This window comes from Hyla sarda, chromosome 3, assembly GCF_029499605.1.
Source record: "Hyla sarda isolate aHylSar1 chromosome 3, aHylSar1.hap1, whole genome shotgun sequence".
NCBI classification, from domain to species: Eukaryota; Metazoa; Chordata; class Amphibia; order Anura; family Hylidae; genus Hyla; species Hyla sarda.
Genome location: NC_079191.1, coordinates 415032142 through 415048739, shown reverse-complemented (window position 1 = coordinate 415048739; position 16598 = coordinate 415032142). Strand labels below are relative to the sequence as shown.

At 39.4% G+C, this 16598-nt stretch overlaps 1 protein-coding gene across 2 annotated transcripts; it reads right to left on the bottom strand.

Annotated features, from left to right (window-relative positions):
* Positions 1 to 3369: 3369 nt before the first annotated feature.
* ATF3 (activating transcription factor 3) lies at positions 3370 to 16351 on the bottom strand. Of its 2 annotated transcripts, none has more exons than XM_056568283.1 (4): positions 16234 to 16351; positions 7118 to 7362; positions 6746 to 6853; positions 3370 to 4101 (listed from the first exon to the last, which is right to left on the bottom strand). In XM_056568283.1, the coding sequence occupies exons 2-4, from the start codon at positions 7355 to 7357 to the stop codon at positions 3883 to 3885; spliced, it is 567 nt and encodes a 188-aa protein (XP_056424258.1). In that variant the 5' UTR covers positions 7358 to 7362; positions 16234 to 16351; the 3' UTR covers positions 3370 to 3882. The 2 variants fall into 2 exon arrangements, with proteins under 2 accessions (XP_056424258.1, XP_056424257.1); XM_056568282.1 differs by having other exon boundaries at positions 16103 to 16338.
* Between the last annotated feature and the right edge of the window lie 247 nt (positions 16352 to 16598).

Genomic DNA, 16598 nt, shown 5'->3' with positions numbered 1-16598 from the left:
GTTTCCCAAGCTTAGACAATCCCTCTTTATCACCCTGTATGATCCAGACACTGCAAGTTGCAAACACCACCAACATCACATACTCAAGTCTCTGAAAATAATTAATGTCCACTAGCGACAGTGTATCGTAAGCAGCCATATACGTTATAACTCAACAACAGCATCAGCAACTCCACCCTGGTCAGGTCTTTCTCTTTCATTGCTCTCTAGTATAACTTAGCTGCTCTATTCCAGAAACAGCGCCACACTTGTCCATGAGTTGTATGTGGTATTGCAGCTTGGTGAATATGGCTGAGGTCCAGTACCATACACAACCTGAGGACTGGTGTTTTTTTTTTTTTTTTTGTGGTGAAATACATATATATATATATATATATATATATATATATATATATATTTAATAGACATAGGGGTACACTAATGGGGAGTTTCGTAGTACCTTAAAACCCCACAAAAAAAAAAAAAATATATATATATATATATATATATATATATGGTCCTAGGCTGTAATTCTCTTTGCCACCACTAGTGGTTTCCAACTTGTAGCTCTCCAGCTGGCAGCCATTGGCTGTCCAGGCATGCTGAGAGTTGTAGTTTTGCCATATCTGGAGGTCCACAGATATAGAAGACCACTTGTCTAAAACTTGCCAAAAGGGTAATCCTGGATTAGAAAAACATCGCCACCCCTGTCCTCAGGTTGTGTGCAGTATTGCAGCGTAGTTCCATTGAAGTGAATGGAGCCAAGTTTACACATGCAACCTGAAGACAGAGGTGGTGTTGTTTTTAAAAGAAATCAGCTCTGCCCTTTCCATTCCTAGAAAACCCCTATAAATGCTGTGTGACTACTTACACCCCAGAATACACATCGCCCCTCCCCCCATATCACCTACAAAACATATTCATTTACAGACAGATTCATTTACTTTTTTTTAATGTTTCGTTCCAGTTTAGCGCGCTGTCCATTCCCTCTCCCCGCTCCCACAGACATCTAGAAATATTTAAAAAAGAAACTGCAAACTTCCATCTAACATGTACTAATACGACAGTTCTGTTACAGAATATAAAGTGGACATACATGTCAGAGCGGAACACGGCGCACGCTCCTCTGAGGTAATATTTTTGGCATCGTCATACGTGAAATGAGAAATACATGAAATGCTACATAGAATCTCTGAAGATCGTAATACTAAGAGAAAAGTGCTTAGAAATTAATTCGGGATCGTCCCTTTAAAAATAAGGCCCGGTCTGCTGACTAACTCCAGAACAAGGCATGAGCAGAGTAGTAGTCCAGCAGAACTAAAAAAAAAAAATAATAATTTTTTTTTTTTAATACTTTGAGAGGGAACAGACACCTATCTGATCCGATTGTTTTTGAGGGGTGACTCATGTCTCCAGTTGTTTTACAGCACCACTCCTGGTCATGTGTAGAACTGCAGCTCACAGCTCAGTCCCATTCACTTCAATGGAGCTAATCTGCAATACCAGACACAACCTGTGGACAAGAGTGGTGATGTTTTTGCAAAAAAATAAAAAATAAAACCCTATATGGGGGAGAATCTTTTTGTTTCATCGCTTTCCTACTTTAGTGTTGGAGAATTGTCTTTAGTGCATTGCCCAACCACCATGTTGCTTTCTATCTGATGCCATATGTAATATGGGATCTTGCTTTAATTAAACTCATTTTCACTTCTTTACCAGGCCACTTACTCAATTTTTCGACTCTGAGATGAACATAAATGCTCACATTTGTTACCTATATGTTTTACACACACAAATTATATATATATATATATATATATACACACATACATACACACATACACACACACACATATACTGTACATCCACACACAAATTATATATATATATATATATATATATATAGCATAGCGTGTGTATGTATATATATATATATATATATATATATATATATATATATATATATATATACACACACACACAAATTATATATATATCTACACACATATATATATATATATATATATATATATAGCAGAGCGTGTGTGTGTGTGTGTGTATGTATATATATATATATATATATATATATATACATATACACACACACACACACACACGCTCTGCTATATATATATATATATATATATATATATATATAATTTGTGTGTGGATGTACAGTATGTGTGTGTATATATATATATATATATATATATATATATATATACACACACACACACATACTGTACATCCACACACAAATTATATATATATATATATAGCAGAGCGTGTGTATGTGTGTATATATATATATATATATATATATATATATATATACACACATACATACACAATATATATATATATATATATACACATACACACAAATTATATACATATATATATATATTGCAGAGCATGTGTGTTGTGTGTGTGTGTGTGTGTATGTACACATATATATATATATATATATACACACACACACACACACACAGTACATATATATATATATATATACACACATGCATACAAATCATATATATATAGCAGAGCCCACATCTGTATATGAAATGTTAATGTCAGTTACATAGCACAGCATACAGGTTCCTAATAATTTAGATCACCGCCCATATAAAATTGGCTGATTTTACAGTGTGTGAACACGGCCTAAGGAGGTCTTTGTCGGTCTGGATGGATTCTCACTCTACGCACACGTGTGGTGGCCAATTGTGTACATGATTTTGCCCGTAATACAGTCCTTTGTGTGCGTGTTCAGTGGTCATAAAAGAACCCGGCGTGAAAACCCAGCCTTTCCAAATCGTGCCAATTTCATGCCATTGAAATGAATATGGCCAACTACTTACTATTCCAGGATTAGAAAAACAGAAGAAGAAGAAGAAGAAAAAAAATAAATAAATAAAACACAGCGCCACCCCTGTCCTCAGGTTGTGTGTGGTATTGCAGCTCAGTTCCATTGAACTGAATTGAATCCATCCAAGTTGTAATACCACACACAACCTGACAACAGCGGTGGCGCTGTTTTTTTATTTTTTAAATTTTTTTTATAAATCAGCTCTTTTTTTTCTATTTTTGGTTAACCATTTTAAAAGGAACCCTCCAAACCGGTTCTAGAAAGCTTCTTAAAGTCACGGCAGTGCTGTAATGGCAAGTTTGCAGGTTGCGCCGATACATAATTAGAGGCAGTAAGACCTCAATATAGTGAACATTAAGGCTAATACAAGGATTCCATTGGATTCCATCATTGGTTTAGTGACCTCCTACGCCAGTGTTTCCCGAACAGGATACCTCCAGCTGTTGCAAAACTACAACTTCCAGCATGCCCGGACAGCCGAAGGCTGTCCGGGCATGCTGGGAGTTGTAGTTTTGCAACAGCTGGAGGCACCCTGGTTGGGAAACACTGGCCTAGGCTAACAAGACTATCCGGAATAAATAAATGGAGAATAAAAGGTTGAGCGTCCTCGGCTGTGTAAGGTTAAGGCAGTCCATGGTGCGTTGTGTGGGTTTCAGCCAAAAGAGTGCGTCCGCTCCTTATTGCCTACAGAACACTGATTTTTCGTTTTTTCCTTTCTTTCTTCACATATCTGCGATCCACAACGAATATAAAAAAATAATAATAATTGCACAAAGTGTAAAGTAAAAAAAAATAAATCCATCCTGCTGCTATAGGACAAAACTAATAGCAAGTGATTGGATTCCGGTGACAGTCCGTCCCTGCCGGCGGTGGCGCACAATAACGCTGAATCCTTTCCGCTCAGACCGCCGCGGCGGTTCCGTACAGCAAAGGCTCTTTTTCCTTGTAAGGATTCTGGCCAGGGTGTCACTGATACACACGAAGCCTCCAGGGGGCGTCAGTGAGTCCACGTATAGTACAACAGAGGGGGCCGCTCAGTTTACGCCCTCGCTCACCAGGTTCTGCAAGGTTCCGTCTTTGATTTGCTGAATGAAGAGGTTGCGCTCGTCTTCCGGCGTCCTGCCGTTCTGCGCTCGGACTATGCAGGTGGGTCGGTGGAGGTTCAGCATGTAGATTAAGTGCTGCTTCTCGTTCTTAAGTTCCTCAATCTGGGCTTTCAGTTCTGCATTGATGGATTCCAGTTTTTCGGACTCCTTTTTTTTTGGAACAGAGGGGAGAAAAAAAAAAAAAGTTTTAGCTTATAATTGGCACTAGCCGGGCATATAGACGATAGACACAGATAGTTCTCCTAATACTCTAAAACCTTAGTTACAAACTTAAAGGGTTATTCCAGGAAAAAAAAAATTTATATATCAACTGGCTCCAGAAAGTTAAACAGATTTGTAAATCACTTCTATTAAAAAAAAATCTTAATCCTTCCAATAATTATCAGCTGCTGAAGTTTAGTTGTACTTTTCTGTCTGGCAACAGTGCTCTCTGCTGACATCTCTGCTTGTCTCGGGAACTGCACAAAGTAGAAGAGGTTTGCTATGGCGATTTGCTTTTAAACTGGGCGGTTCACGAGACAGGAGTCATCAGAGAGCAGTTAGACAGAAAAGAACAACTGAACTTCATCAGCTCATGAGTACTGAAAGGATTAAGATTTTTTTAATAGAAGTAATTTACGAATCTGTTTAACTTTCTGGAGCCAGTTGATATATATGAAAAAAAAAGTTTTTTTTTCCTGGATAACCCCTTTAAGTGGTGGCAAAGAATTACAGCCTATGTCCAGATTTTTTTGGGTGGAGTTTTAGAGTACAAGAAAAGTCCCCATAGGTGTATCCCCAGGCTGTCTGGGCATGCTGGGAGTAGTAGTTTTGCAACAGCTGGGGGCACACTGGAAAACAATGCCCTAGTGTAGTGTATAGTTGGCAGTGGCATATAGATGCTAGACATAGGGGGAAACTTATGGGGAGTCTCCTCTCTCCTCGTACCCAAAAACCGTAACAAATGGAAAAAAAAATCTGGACAAAGGCTGTAATTGTTTTTGCCACCACCATAGTGGTTTCCAACTGCAGGCTGTCTGGGCATGTGGGAGTAATAGTTTTGCAACAGCTGGGGGCACACTGTTTGGAAAACACTGCCCTAGTATATAGTTGGCAGTGGCATATAGAGGATAGACATAGGGGAAAACTTATGGGGAGTCTCCTGGTACCTTAAAACCCCACCAAAAAAAAAAAAAATAATAATAATTATATATATATATATATATATATATATATATATATATATAAATAATCTGGTCATTGTAATTGTTTTTGCCACCACTGTTTGGGCACGCTGGGAGTTGTCATTTTGCAACAGCCAGAGAGCCACAAGTTGCAAACTACTAGTGGTGGCATAGAGTATTACAGCCTTTGTAAAGACTTTTTTTGTGGGGTTTTAGGGTACTAGGAAAGTCCCCATAGGAGTTCCCCTAGTGCAGTGTTTTCCAAAAGTGTCTTCAGCTGTTGCAAAACTACAATTCCCAGCATGCCCGGACAACAGCTCGAGGCACACTGTTTGGAAAACACTGCCCACGGCTGTATGGGCATGCTGGGAGTTGTAGTTTTGCAACAGCTGGAGGCACCCTGGTTGGGAAACACTGCACTAGTGTATCACGTATTTACACCTTAAAGGGGTACTCCGGTGGAAAACATTTTTTTTAATGAACTGGCCAAAGGCTGTCCGGGCATGCTGGGAGTTGTAGTTTTTCAACAGCTGGAGTCGCACTGGTTGGGAAATATTGCATTAAAGGGTTACTCCAGTGGAAAACATTTTTTTTTTCTCTCTCTGCTGACACCTGATGTCCGTATCAGGAATTGTCCCGAGCAGGAGAAAATCCCCATTGCAAACCTATGACAGTTCCTGACACGGACAGAGGTGACAGCAGAGAGCACTGTGGACAAGACAAAAAAGAAATTCAAAAAGAAAATAATTTTCTCTGTAGCATACAGCTGCTAAAAAGTACTGGAAGGGTAAAGATTTTTTTAATAGAAGTCATTTACAAATCTGTTTAACTTTCTGGCACCAGTTGATTAAAAAAAACCTCAAATAAATAAAATGTTTTCCACTGCAGTACCCCTTTAATACAGTGTTTCCTGACCAGTGCGCCTCCAGCTGTTGAAAAACTACAACTCCCAGCGTGCCCGGACAGCCTTTGGCTGTCCGGGCATGCTGGGAGTTGTAGTTTTACAACAGCTGGAGGCACACTGGTTGGGAAACACTGCCTTAATATATGTCCCTGAGTCTAAATCTTTAACATTTCTTAAGTCATAAAGGGGCACTTCCGCCTATATATTCACAGCACTGCAGTCGGATCCCCCTGCAATGAACAGGAAATGTTTTTCTAAATCCGGATGACCCCTTTAAATATTAAAGCGGAACTCTGCCTATAGATTAGGGAATTCCATAAATAACAACTTCCTAAAGGAACCTCAGAGAGAACTGGAGTTGTTATTCATGCAATCCCCAAATATATTCTATAAAGTGTCTCTAGAGCATTGTTTTCCAAACAGAGTGCCTCCAGCTGTTGCAAAACTACAGCCTTTGGCTGTCCAGGCATGCTGGGAGTTGTAGTTTTGCAACAGCTTGAGGTAATCTGTTTGGAAAACGTTGCTCTAGAGGCAGAGTTCCGCTTTACTATCTAAAGGGGTTATCCAGTTAACAAAAAATAAAAAAAAATAGAGCTGAGCTGCAATACCATACACCACCATGGGCAAGGGTGGCGCTGTTTGGCAAGAAAGAAGTCCTGTTTATAAAATTCATAGTATGTCATGGAGAGTGTAAGGGGGTCCAGGACAGGACGTCGCCTCTCACCTTCTGTAAACTTTCTGTCTTCTCTTTCTTCTTGTTTCGACATTTAGCAGCCGCTACCTTGTTTCGTTCTCTTCTCCGTTTCTTCCTTTCATCTTCTTCTGGTACAAACTAGAAATGAAACAGGAAAGTGATGAGTTAAAGGAGTCCTCCGGGTGCTGGGGTATATATCTACATGGATGAGCAGCCCTTACACTACTGGTGGAAAAGGATAGAAAAACATAGAAGCTTTCTTCCTGAAACATCGCCACCCTTGCGCACAGGTTGTGGGTGGTATTGCAGTTCAGCTCCATTCACTTCATTAGAGATGCGAAACCAGCAGCCATGTTTTTCCAAGGCTTAATATATGTCCTGCTATAGGTGGGTATCACCTACCTCTGTCTTGGATAAAGTCATTTCTATCGGCCTGTCGGCGACAATCACGTTATCCAGGCTGCAGGGAGGCCGGGTGGCGAGACGCTTGCTCTGGATGGCGAACCGGAGTTCTTCTTTAACCAGGGGCGTTAAGTTGGTGAAGTCTTCGAAGGCGAAGGTCATGGTCGGCGACAGACAGGGAACAATGGCGGTCGCGCTGACCTCGGCTGCCGAGCCTTGTCCTGGGTGCTGAAGCATCATCTTATCTGAAAGGGAAACAGAGCGACATTATAATGTGCACCGCTCTCTGGTAGGTATGTATGGCTTCATACAAGAAACATAGTGAGACAGCCTGCCTGCAGACCATTGCACCCAAGGAGTTAAAAATGGTCAATTCTGTATCTGCTAAAGCCGAGTATGGCTGGTATCGCCCAGACTCCTGAATGAAAACTTCACCATAAAATTATTTGACAGATCATTGCAGTATTAGAAAAGGGAACCTCTATGGGCTCCGTAATGGCCACTACATTCAATGGCACCCAGCTTTCCCTGGAACTGAGAAAAAGCTTTTTTTTTTTTTTTTGTAAACAATGCTTTTATGTCCATGGGCTGTTGATTGCTTCACCCTTTTGTTCTAGGGAAGATGAACCATCACCATGTATATGCATGCTCAGTTGAGCCAAGCGTGCACGTGTATGGGGGTTATCAGGAGAGACAGCTCCTGGCTGAGCAAGCACTTGGGTGAAAGCTAACTTATCTGTATTGCCAGCTTTACGCTGCCTATGTCCCCTGATTCCCTCATACACATGCACGCTCAGCTCAACCAAATGTGCATGTGTTCTGAATAGGGAGAGGAATGGTTAAAGGGGTACTACAGAGAACACAACATCTCGCCTAATCACATGTCTCTATCTATCTCTCATATATCTTTCTATTATTTATCTCATATCTATCTATCTCTATCTATCCCATATCTATCTCATATCTATCTATCTATCTCTCTCTCTCTCATATCTATCCATCTCAGATCGATCTCATATCTATCTATCTCATATCTATCTGTCTGTCTCCTATCTATCCCATATCTATCTATCTCTCATATATATATATATATATATATATATATATATATATATATATCCTATCTACCTATCTATCTATCTCATATCTATCTATCTCAGATCTATCTAATATCTATCTATCTATCTATCTATCTCTCATATCTATCTGTCTCCTATCTATCTATCCCATATCTATCTATCTATCTCTCATATATATTTATCTATCTTCTATCTATCTATCTATCCCATATATATATATATATATATATATATCCTATCTATCTATCTCCTATCTATCTCCGATCTATCTCATATCTATCTGTCTCCTATCTATCTGTCTCCTATCTGTCTCCTATCTATCTGTCTCCTATCTATCTGTCTCCTATCTATCTGTCTCCTATCTATCTGTCTCCTATCTATCTGTCTCCTATCTATCTGTCTCCTATCTATCTGTCTCCTATCTATCTGTCTCCTATCTATCTGTCTCCTATCTATCTGTCTCTCTCTCATATATATCTATCTATCTCAGATCTATCTCATATCTATCTATCTAATATCTATCTATCTATCCCATATCCATCTATCGATCTCATATCTATCTATCCCATATATATCTCATATCTATCTCTCAGATCTATCTATCCCATATCTCTCTCATATCTATCTGTCTCATATGTATCTACGAGATAAGTTGTGTTCCCCGGAGTACCCCTTTAAGCTGTTGCCAGGCAACTCTACCAGCTGGTTATCTTGCCTGAGAACAAGTTAAAATCCAAAAATTAGAGGAGTCCCCCATATACAATCTAAGTGCGGAGGACACATACACAGTCCTGAAAATGTATCGCCTTAATGTTTATTATTTTTTTGTTTTATTTTAAATGCTCCATGTATATTCCAGCAGACTGACCAGTCAGTGATAGACTGCGATCGGGACCATAAAGACGTTCCGGGCTCCTGTTTGCGCTTACGTTACAAAGTACAAAGTTAACTAGGAGTATAAATAGCCTCTTGTGGTTGATCATTACACAAGAGCCCCACGTTATTTTTACTTTTTAGATTAGCAATTAAAAGTTAGAACAACCCTGGCACAGTGATCCCTAACCTGGTGCAAAACTACAACTCCCAGCATGCCCTGACAGCCGAAGGCTGTCAGGGCATGCTGGGAGTTGTAGTTTTGTTACAGCTGGGGAGCCCAGGTGGAGAATCTGCTCCAGCGCCACTAATCATTAGGTAGGCTCGGGTGCACCCATGGGCCAGTGCATGCTGGGAGTTGTAGTTCTGGAGAGAACAGGTTAAGGATCCCTTACTATTACTCTCTTACCCAATTATTAGGTATGCTTCGGTGAACCCACGTGGCATTACATGCCCATCGAGGTTCCTCATATGAGACGCCAGTGACGACATCCAGTTAATATTAAATAGTCAGCCGGTTCATTACCCCCCCCCCCCCCCCCCCGTGTCCTCGCAACGACCTGGAGCTTTCTGACATTGCGCTAAAATTTCTACAGAGAGGAAGCCATCTTCACCTTCCTCTGATGAAACCAAGAAACAGGTGACGTATACCAGAAAACACACTGGGTTGTGTCACCGTACGGTTGTGTAACCATGACTGAGGTCAACCGGTGAGGAAGGGGCCAAGTGCGAGTCATGTGATGTGAGCGGGGGTCATGTGATGTGTGATACATTGTATCTAACGGGGTAAAAGTAAGAATGAAAATCTACTGATGTGCAATGACATTAGGTGTTTAGAATGTACAGATGTATGTAGAGATGTAGCAGAGCTGATTTTGTTTAACTTAAAAGTTCCTACAGGTTTCTGATCAACTGGTGAGGAAGGGGCCAAGTGCGAGCCATGTGATGCGAGCGGGTCATGTGATGTGTGATACATTCTATCTAACGGGGTAAAAATATGAATGGAGCTTTAGAGATTTGTTCTGATGTTATACGTTTAGAATGTAGGGATGTAGCAGAGCTGATTTTGTTTGACTGAAAAGTTCCTACAGGTTTCTGGTCAACCGGTGAGGAAGGGGCCAAGTGCGAGACACGTAATGGTAGCGGGTCATGTGATGTGTGATACATTGTATTTGATGAGGTAAAAGTAAGAGTGAAAATCTACTGATGTGCAATGACATTAGGTGTTTAGAATGTAGAGATGTATGTAGAGATGTAGCAGAGCTGATTTTGTTTAACTGAAAAGTTCCTACAGGTTTCTGGTCAACCGGTGAGGAAGGGGCCAAGTGCAAGCCATGTGATGGTAGCGGGTCATGTGATGTGTGATACATTGTATCTAAAGGGGTAAAAGTAAGAATGAAAATCTACTGATGTGCTATGACATTAGGTGTTTAGAATCTAGAGATGTAGCAGAGCTGATTTTGTTTAACTGAAAAGTTCCTACAGGTTTCTGGTCAACCGGTGAGGAAGGAGCCAAGTGCGAGCCATGCGTCATGTGATGTGTGATACATTGTATCTAAGGGGGTAAAACTATGAATGGAGCTTCAGAGATTTGCTCTGACCTTATGTGTATAGAATGTACAGATGTAGCAGAGCTGAATTTGTTTAGCTGAAAAGTTCCTAAAAAAAAAGTCATAGTGATAGGACAAATTTAAATTGGTGGGCATCCAGGTTCTGTGCCCCTTGAGAGATGAGCAGAGGGGTATAGGGGTTCATCTACTTTACATGAGCTCAATTATCGCAACGCAGAGCCAAAGTGGTACAGTACTCAGATGAGCACTTTGGCTGCCTTGTTGCAGCTCAGCACCTGGACCCTTCTACAATTAAAACTTTCGAAACTGTAGGTACCCTAAAACACTATGGGGCCACACTGAGCTGAAAATGATCACAGATGCCAGTTGTCGTTGCAGCCGACCAGTCTTTAGAAAACTAGGACTATGTAAAGCATTATATCTAGAGATGAGAGAACTTACAGTAAATTCGATTCGTCACGAACTTCTCGGCTCGGCAGTTGATGCCTTTTCCTGCATAAATTAGTTCAGCTTTCAGGTGCTCCGGTGGGCTGGAAAAGGTGGATACAGTCCTAGGAGACTCTTTCCTAGGACTGTATCCACCTTTTCCAGCCCACCGGAGCACCTGATAGCTGAACTAATTTATGCAGGAAAAGTCATCAACTGCCGAGCCGAGAAGCTCGTGACGAATCGAATTTACTGTAAGTTCGCTCATCTCTAATTATATCCCAATATCATAGGTACACATCAGCAAATCTCAGATCCAATTCGGCAATCAGACTGATTCGATTCGGATTTCAATTCAGATTCAGAATTGCCCATGCAAAGCATGTACAGGAGCAGGGACTCCTATCGAAGACAGGAGTCCCTGCTCCTGTACAGTACACTGAGCAACAGAGCCAAAAGCAAGTGGAAGCAAGTAAGTGGAAGCGAGGAATGTATACACACTATCCTCACCTCCATGCCACTCCGTGTACATGTAACGAAATCAAACAAATTTGGATTCTAGAATATCCAAATTGTTTTATTAAATTATTTAAAAAAATAAAAATAAAAAAAAATAATAATATAGGTATATAAAAAAATAAAAACATTTAACTGATAATATGTTTTAATTAAAAAAAGCAATGTTTCTCAACCAGTGTGCCTATAGTTGTTTCAAAACTACAACTCCCAGCATGCCCGGACAGCCGTTGGCTGTCCGGGCATGCTGGGAGTTGTAGTTTTGCAACAGCTGGAGGCACGCTGGTTGGGAAACAATGGTTTACATAGTCACGATGAGACTGCAGCGGGTTTAGATTTCTATACCTAATCCCACTATTGTTTATAAAGTATCAGTCATGCCGCGTCATCTACCGTACTATCGTATTTTACGTTATCGTGTTGGTTTCAGGAAGTGAATAATGGAATGTCTCACTACTGCCACCTCTAGGCAAGAAGTGGGGACAGCAGGAGAGTGAACTGAAAGTATTACCAGGCAGTTTCATCAGAGGGAGAGATCCCCGTGCGCCTGTTGTGCTGAATTACACGCACATTCCCCGCCACACATACACATACATACTCTGGGACAGGCTGGCACTCCTGGGGCAACGCCGCCACCCGAAATGCCATACAACGGAATCCATAACTATGCGAGAACGTTTTCGTATGACTGTGAAACGGTGACAATCTCATCTCTGCTACATCTGTCAATTATATATATACACACATACCCGGTTATCATCTCAATAAAAACTACATAAACTCTAATAGTATAACAGGGTAGGAATATACAGTATGCGAGAGGGAAAAGAGGTCAGTATTGGGGGTGAAGGGAGGGGGGGGGGTAATTTAGGGTGACACGTAATCAGCCATAAGAAACCAAGATAATAAAAGAGCGAGGGAAACAATGTATTATGTTCTAATATGGATTAATATTGATCCCATGGTATAATTATCCCTGTATATCAGTGTTACCCAAGCCCTGGCTCTACACATGTATTATAACTACAACCTCCAGCATTCCCTGACCGCTGAAGACTTTATATTACATGAAAGATAGATAGATAGATAGATAGATAGATAGATAGATATGAGAGATAGATATGAGATAGATAGATAGATATATAGATATGAGATAGATAGATAGATATATAGATATGAGATAGATAGATAGATATGAGATAGATAGATAGATATGAGATAGATAGATAGATAGATAGATATGAGATAGATAGATAGATAGAAGATAGAGAGATAGATAGATAGATAGATAGATAGATAGATAGATAGATAGATATGAGACAGATAGATATTAGATAGATAGAATCTACATAATATACAGAATCACCAAACATACATAATAGTATAAATGTATCACTACTGGTTTTAATGTTTACAAAATATTCTATAGTAATTATTTGAATTTGTGTCATACATTGTACTAACATTCAAGAGACAGATAGATATGAGATAGATAGATATGAGATAGATAGATATGAGATAGATAGATATGAGATAGATAGATATGAGATAGATATGAGATAGATAGACAGATAGATAGATATGAGATAGATATGAGAGAGATAGATAGATATGAGATAGATATGAGATAGATATGAGATAGATATGAGATAGATAGATAGATATGAGATAGATAGATATTAGATAAATAAATAGATACGAGATAGATAGATATGAGATTTATAGGAGATAGATATGAGATAAATACATAATATACACAAAACAATACATATAGTATGAATGTATCACTGCTGATTTCAATACACAATCGGTAGATAGATACATAGATAGATAGATATGAGATATCTATCTCATATCTATCTATCTATCTCATATCTATCTATCTCATATCTATCTATCTATGTATCTATCTACCGATTGTGTATTGAAATCAGCAGTGATACATTCATACTATATGTATTGTTTTGTGTATATTATGTATTTATCTCATATCTATCTCCTATAAATCTCATATCTATCTATCTCGTATCTATTTATTTATCTAATATCTATCTATCTCATATCTATCTATCTATCTCATATCTATCTCATATCTATCTATCTCATATCTATCTATCTCTCTCATATCTATCTATCTGTCTATCTATCTCATATCTATCTATCTCATATCTATCTATCTCATATCTATCTATCTCATATCTATCTATCTCATATCTATCTGTCTCTTGAATGTTAGTACAATGTATGACACAAATTCAAATAATTACTATAGAATATTTTGTAAACATTAAAACCAGTAGTGATACATTTATACTATTATGTATGTTTGGTGATTCTGTATATTATGTAGATTCTATCTATCTAATATCTATCTGTCTCATATCTATCTATCTATCTATCTATCTATCTCTCTATCTTCTATCTATCTCATATCTATCTATCTATCTCATATCTATCTATCTATCTCATATCTATCTATCTCATATCTATCTATCTCATATCTATCTCATATCTATCTCATATCTGTCTATCTATATCATATCATATCTATCTATCTCATATCTATCTCATATCTATCTCATATCTATCTATCTATCTATCTCATATCTATCTATCTCATATCTATCTCATATCTATCTCATATCTATCTCATATCTATCTCATATCTATCTATCTATCTCATATCTATCTATGAGATAGATATGAGATAGATATGAGATAGATAGATATGAGATAGATAGATAGATATGAGATAGATATGAGATAGATATGAGATAGATATGAGATAGATATGAGATAGATATGAGATAGATAGATATGATATGATATAGATAGACAGATATGAGATAGATATGAGATAGATATGAGATAGATAGATATGAGATAGATAGATATGAGATAGATAGATATGAGATAGATAGATAGATATGAGATAGATAGATAGATATGAGATAGATAGATATGAGATAGATATGAGATAGATAGATAGATAGATAGATATGAGATAGATATGAGATAGATAGATATGAGATAGATAGATAGATATGAGATAGATATGAGATAGATATTAGATAGATAGATAGATATGAGATAGATAGATAGATATGAGATAGATAGATATGAGATAGATAGATATGAGATAGATAGATATGAGATAGATAGATATGAGATAGATAGATAGATATGAGATAGATAGATAGATATGAGATAGATAGATATGAGATAGATATGAGATAGATAGATAGATAGATATGAGATAGATATGAGATAGATAGATATGAGATAGATAGATAGATAGATAGATATGAGATAGATAGATATGAGATAGATATGAGATAGATATGAGATAGATAGATAGATAGATAGATAGATAGATATGAAATAGATATGAGATAGATAGATAGATAGATAGATAGATAGATAGATATGAGATAGATATTAGATAGATAGATATGAGATAGATAGATATGAGATAGATAGACACTTTTGAAGTTGGGTAATAAATCATGAAGTAAAGTAGTAAATACTTGAGAAACACAAATGATGGGAGTTGTAGTTAGAGCTGGAGGAGAGCCACAGGTTAGAGGACACTGCTGTATATGAAGAACAATAATACTTCTACCCGGAAGTAGCAGAGCTGTGTCTGTGATACAACTATCTATAACCCAAGTTCCTTCCATAGAACTGCAGGTAAACACACAAAGGGAAACATCTGAATGAGAACTCCACCACATCGGTACAATCCCATCGCTTGTGTGTGGACTGGGGATGCGCCAAGAGAAAGGTAGTATAAAGCGGGGGATACATGCGCCAAACTCTTTCGGGGTTGTTTCCTATTGATGCCCATGATAGTTCGGTACTGCTCCAACATCTGCTCATTCATCTCAATAATTACTTTGTATCCACATATAAAATGATCTATAGATCGGTGGTCTCCAAACTGTGGACCCCCAGCTGTCGGCTGTCCGGGCATGCTGGGAGTTGTACTTTTTCCCAACATCTGGAGGTCCACAGTTTAAGACCATGTATTTACATAATATACTCAAAACAATACACAAATGTATCACTGCCGGCCCAAAACACGTGTTTACCAAACATTCTATTGTATCTGAATCTGTTGGTTACATTGTATCAACATTCAAGAATTCTAAATACAATCACTAGATAGATAGATCAGTGGTCTCCAAACTGTGGCCCTCCAGATGTTGCAAAACTACAACTCCCAGCATGCCCGGACAGCCGAAGGCTGTCCGGGCATGCTGGGAGTTGTAGTTCTGCAACATCTGGAGGGCTACAGTTTGGAGACCACTGAGATACATAGATATGAGATAGAAAGTTTCGTACTCCGGTAGTCAGGTAATGACTCATGATAACAAAGTCACAAGTGAAGTAGTAAAACTTGGGAAACACAAAAGGAAACAGAAGAAGAAGAAAAACAACAAGAGTAGAAGACAAAGAAAACCTCCAGGAGAAGTGGTCCCCATGTGTCGGTGGTCGTAGTCGGAGCCCCCCCCCCTTACCTGCTGTGATGTGTCAGTGACTCAGGGTCCCTGCTCCTCCGTGAAGAATGCCAGGCAGAGGCAGCAGAGCTGAGTGTGTGCTCGGTGTAGTGGCACTGTGAGAGTCTCTCTCCCTGGCAGGGTTGCATCACCTCTTTATATAGCTCCGGAGAGGGGCCGTTCAGGAATGCTCTCGCCTGACGTCATTCTAAGAATAGCTGAAGGAGTGAGCCCGCGAGCGGCCGGTGATGCAAACCAGGAGGAGGAGGGGGGGGGGGGGGGGGGGGGGGGGGGGGGGGCGGAGGGGGGAAGCCTCTGCACGGGGCGGGCGGGGTGACGCGGTGCACACAGGGGGCGCTGCACATTACGTCTTGTTATTCCGCGGACACCCGGCGGTGAGCGGCTGGGCCGATAGAGGGCGCTGCTGCTCGTGTGTTGTGATGTTTATCTTCGCTGTTACCCGGCAATGAGCGGCTGCTAAGCACCGAGCACAACACAACACGGGACCGCGCGGTAC

Bases quoted from the DNA above. Each gene is read 5' to 3' on its own strand.
- ATF3 (XM_056568283.1), bottom strand. From the start codon at position 7,357: ATGATGCTTCAGCACCCAGGACAAGGCTCGGCAGCCGAGGTCAGCGCG. The intron at 6,854-7,117 runs GTAGGTGATACC...TTTCATTTCTAG, and splicing joins TGACTTTATCCAAGACAGAG to TTTGTACCAGAAGAAGATGA. The intron at 4,102-6,745 runs GTGAGAGGCGAC...CCAAAAAAAAAG, and splicing joins AGACAGAAAGTTTACAGAAG to GAGTCCGAAAAACTGGAATC.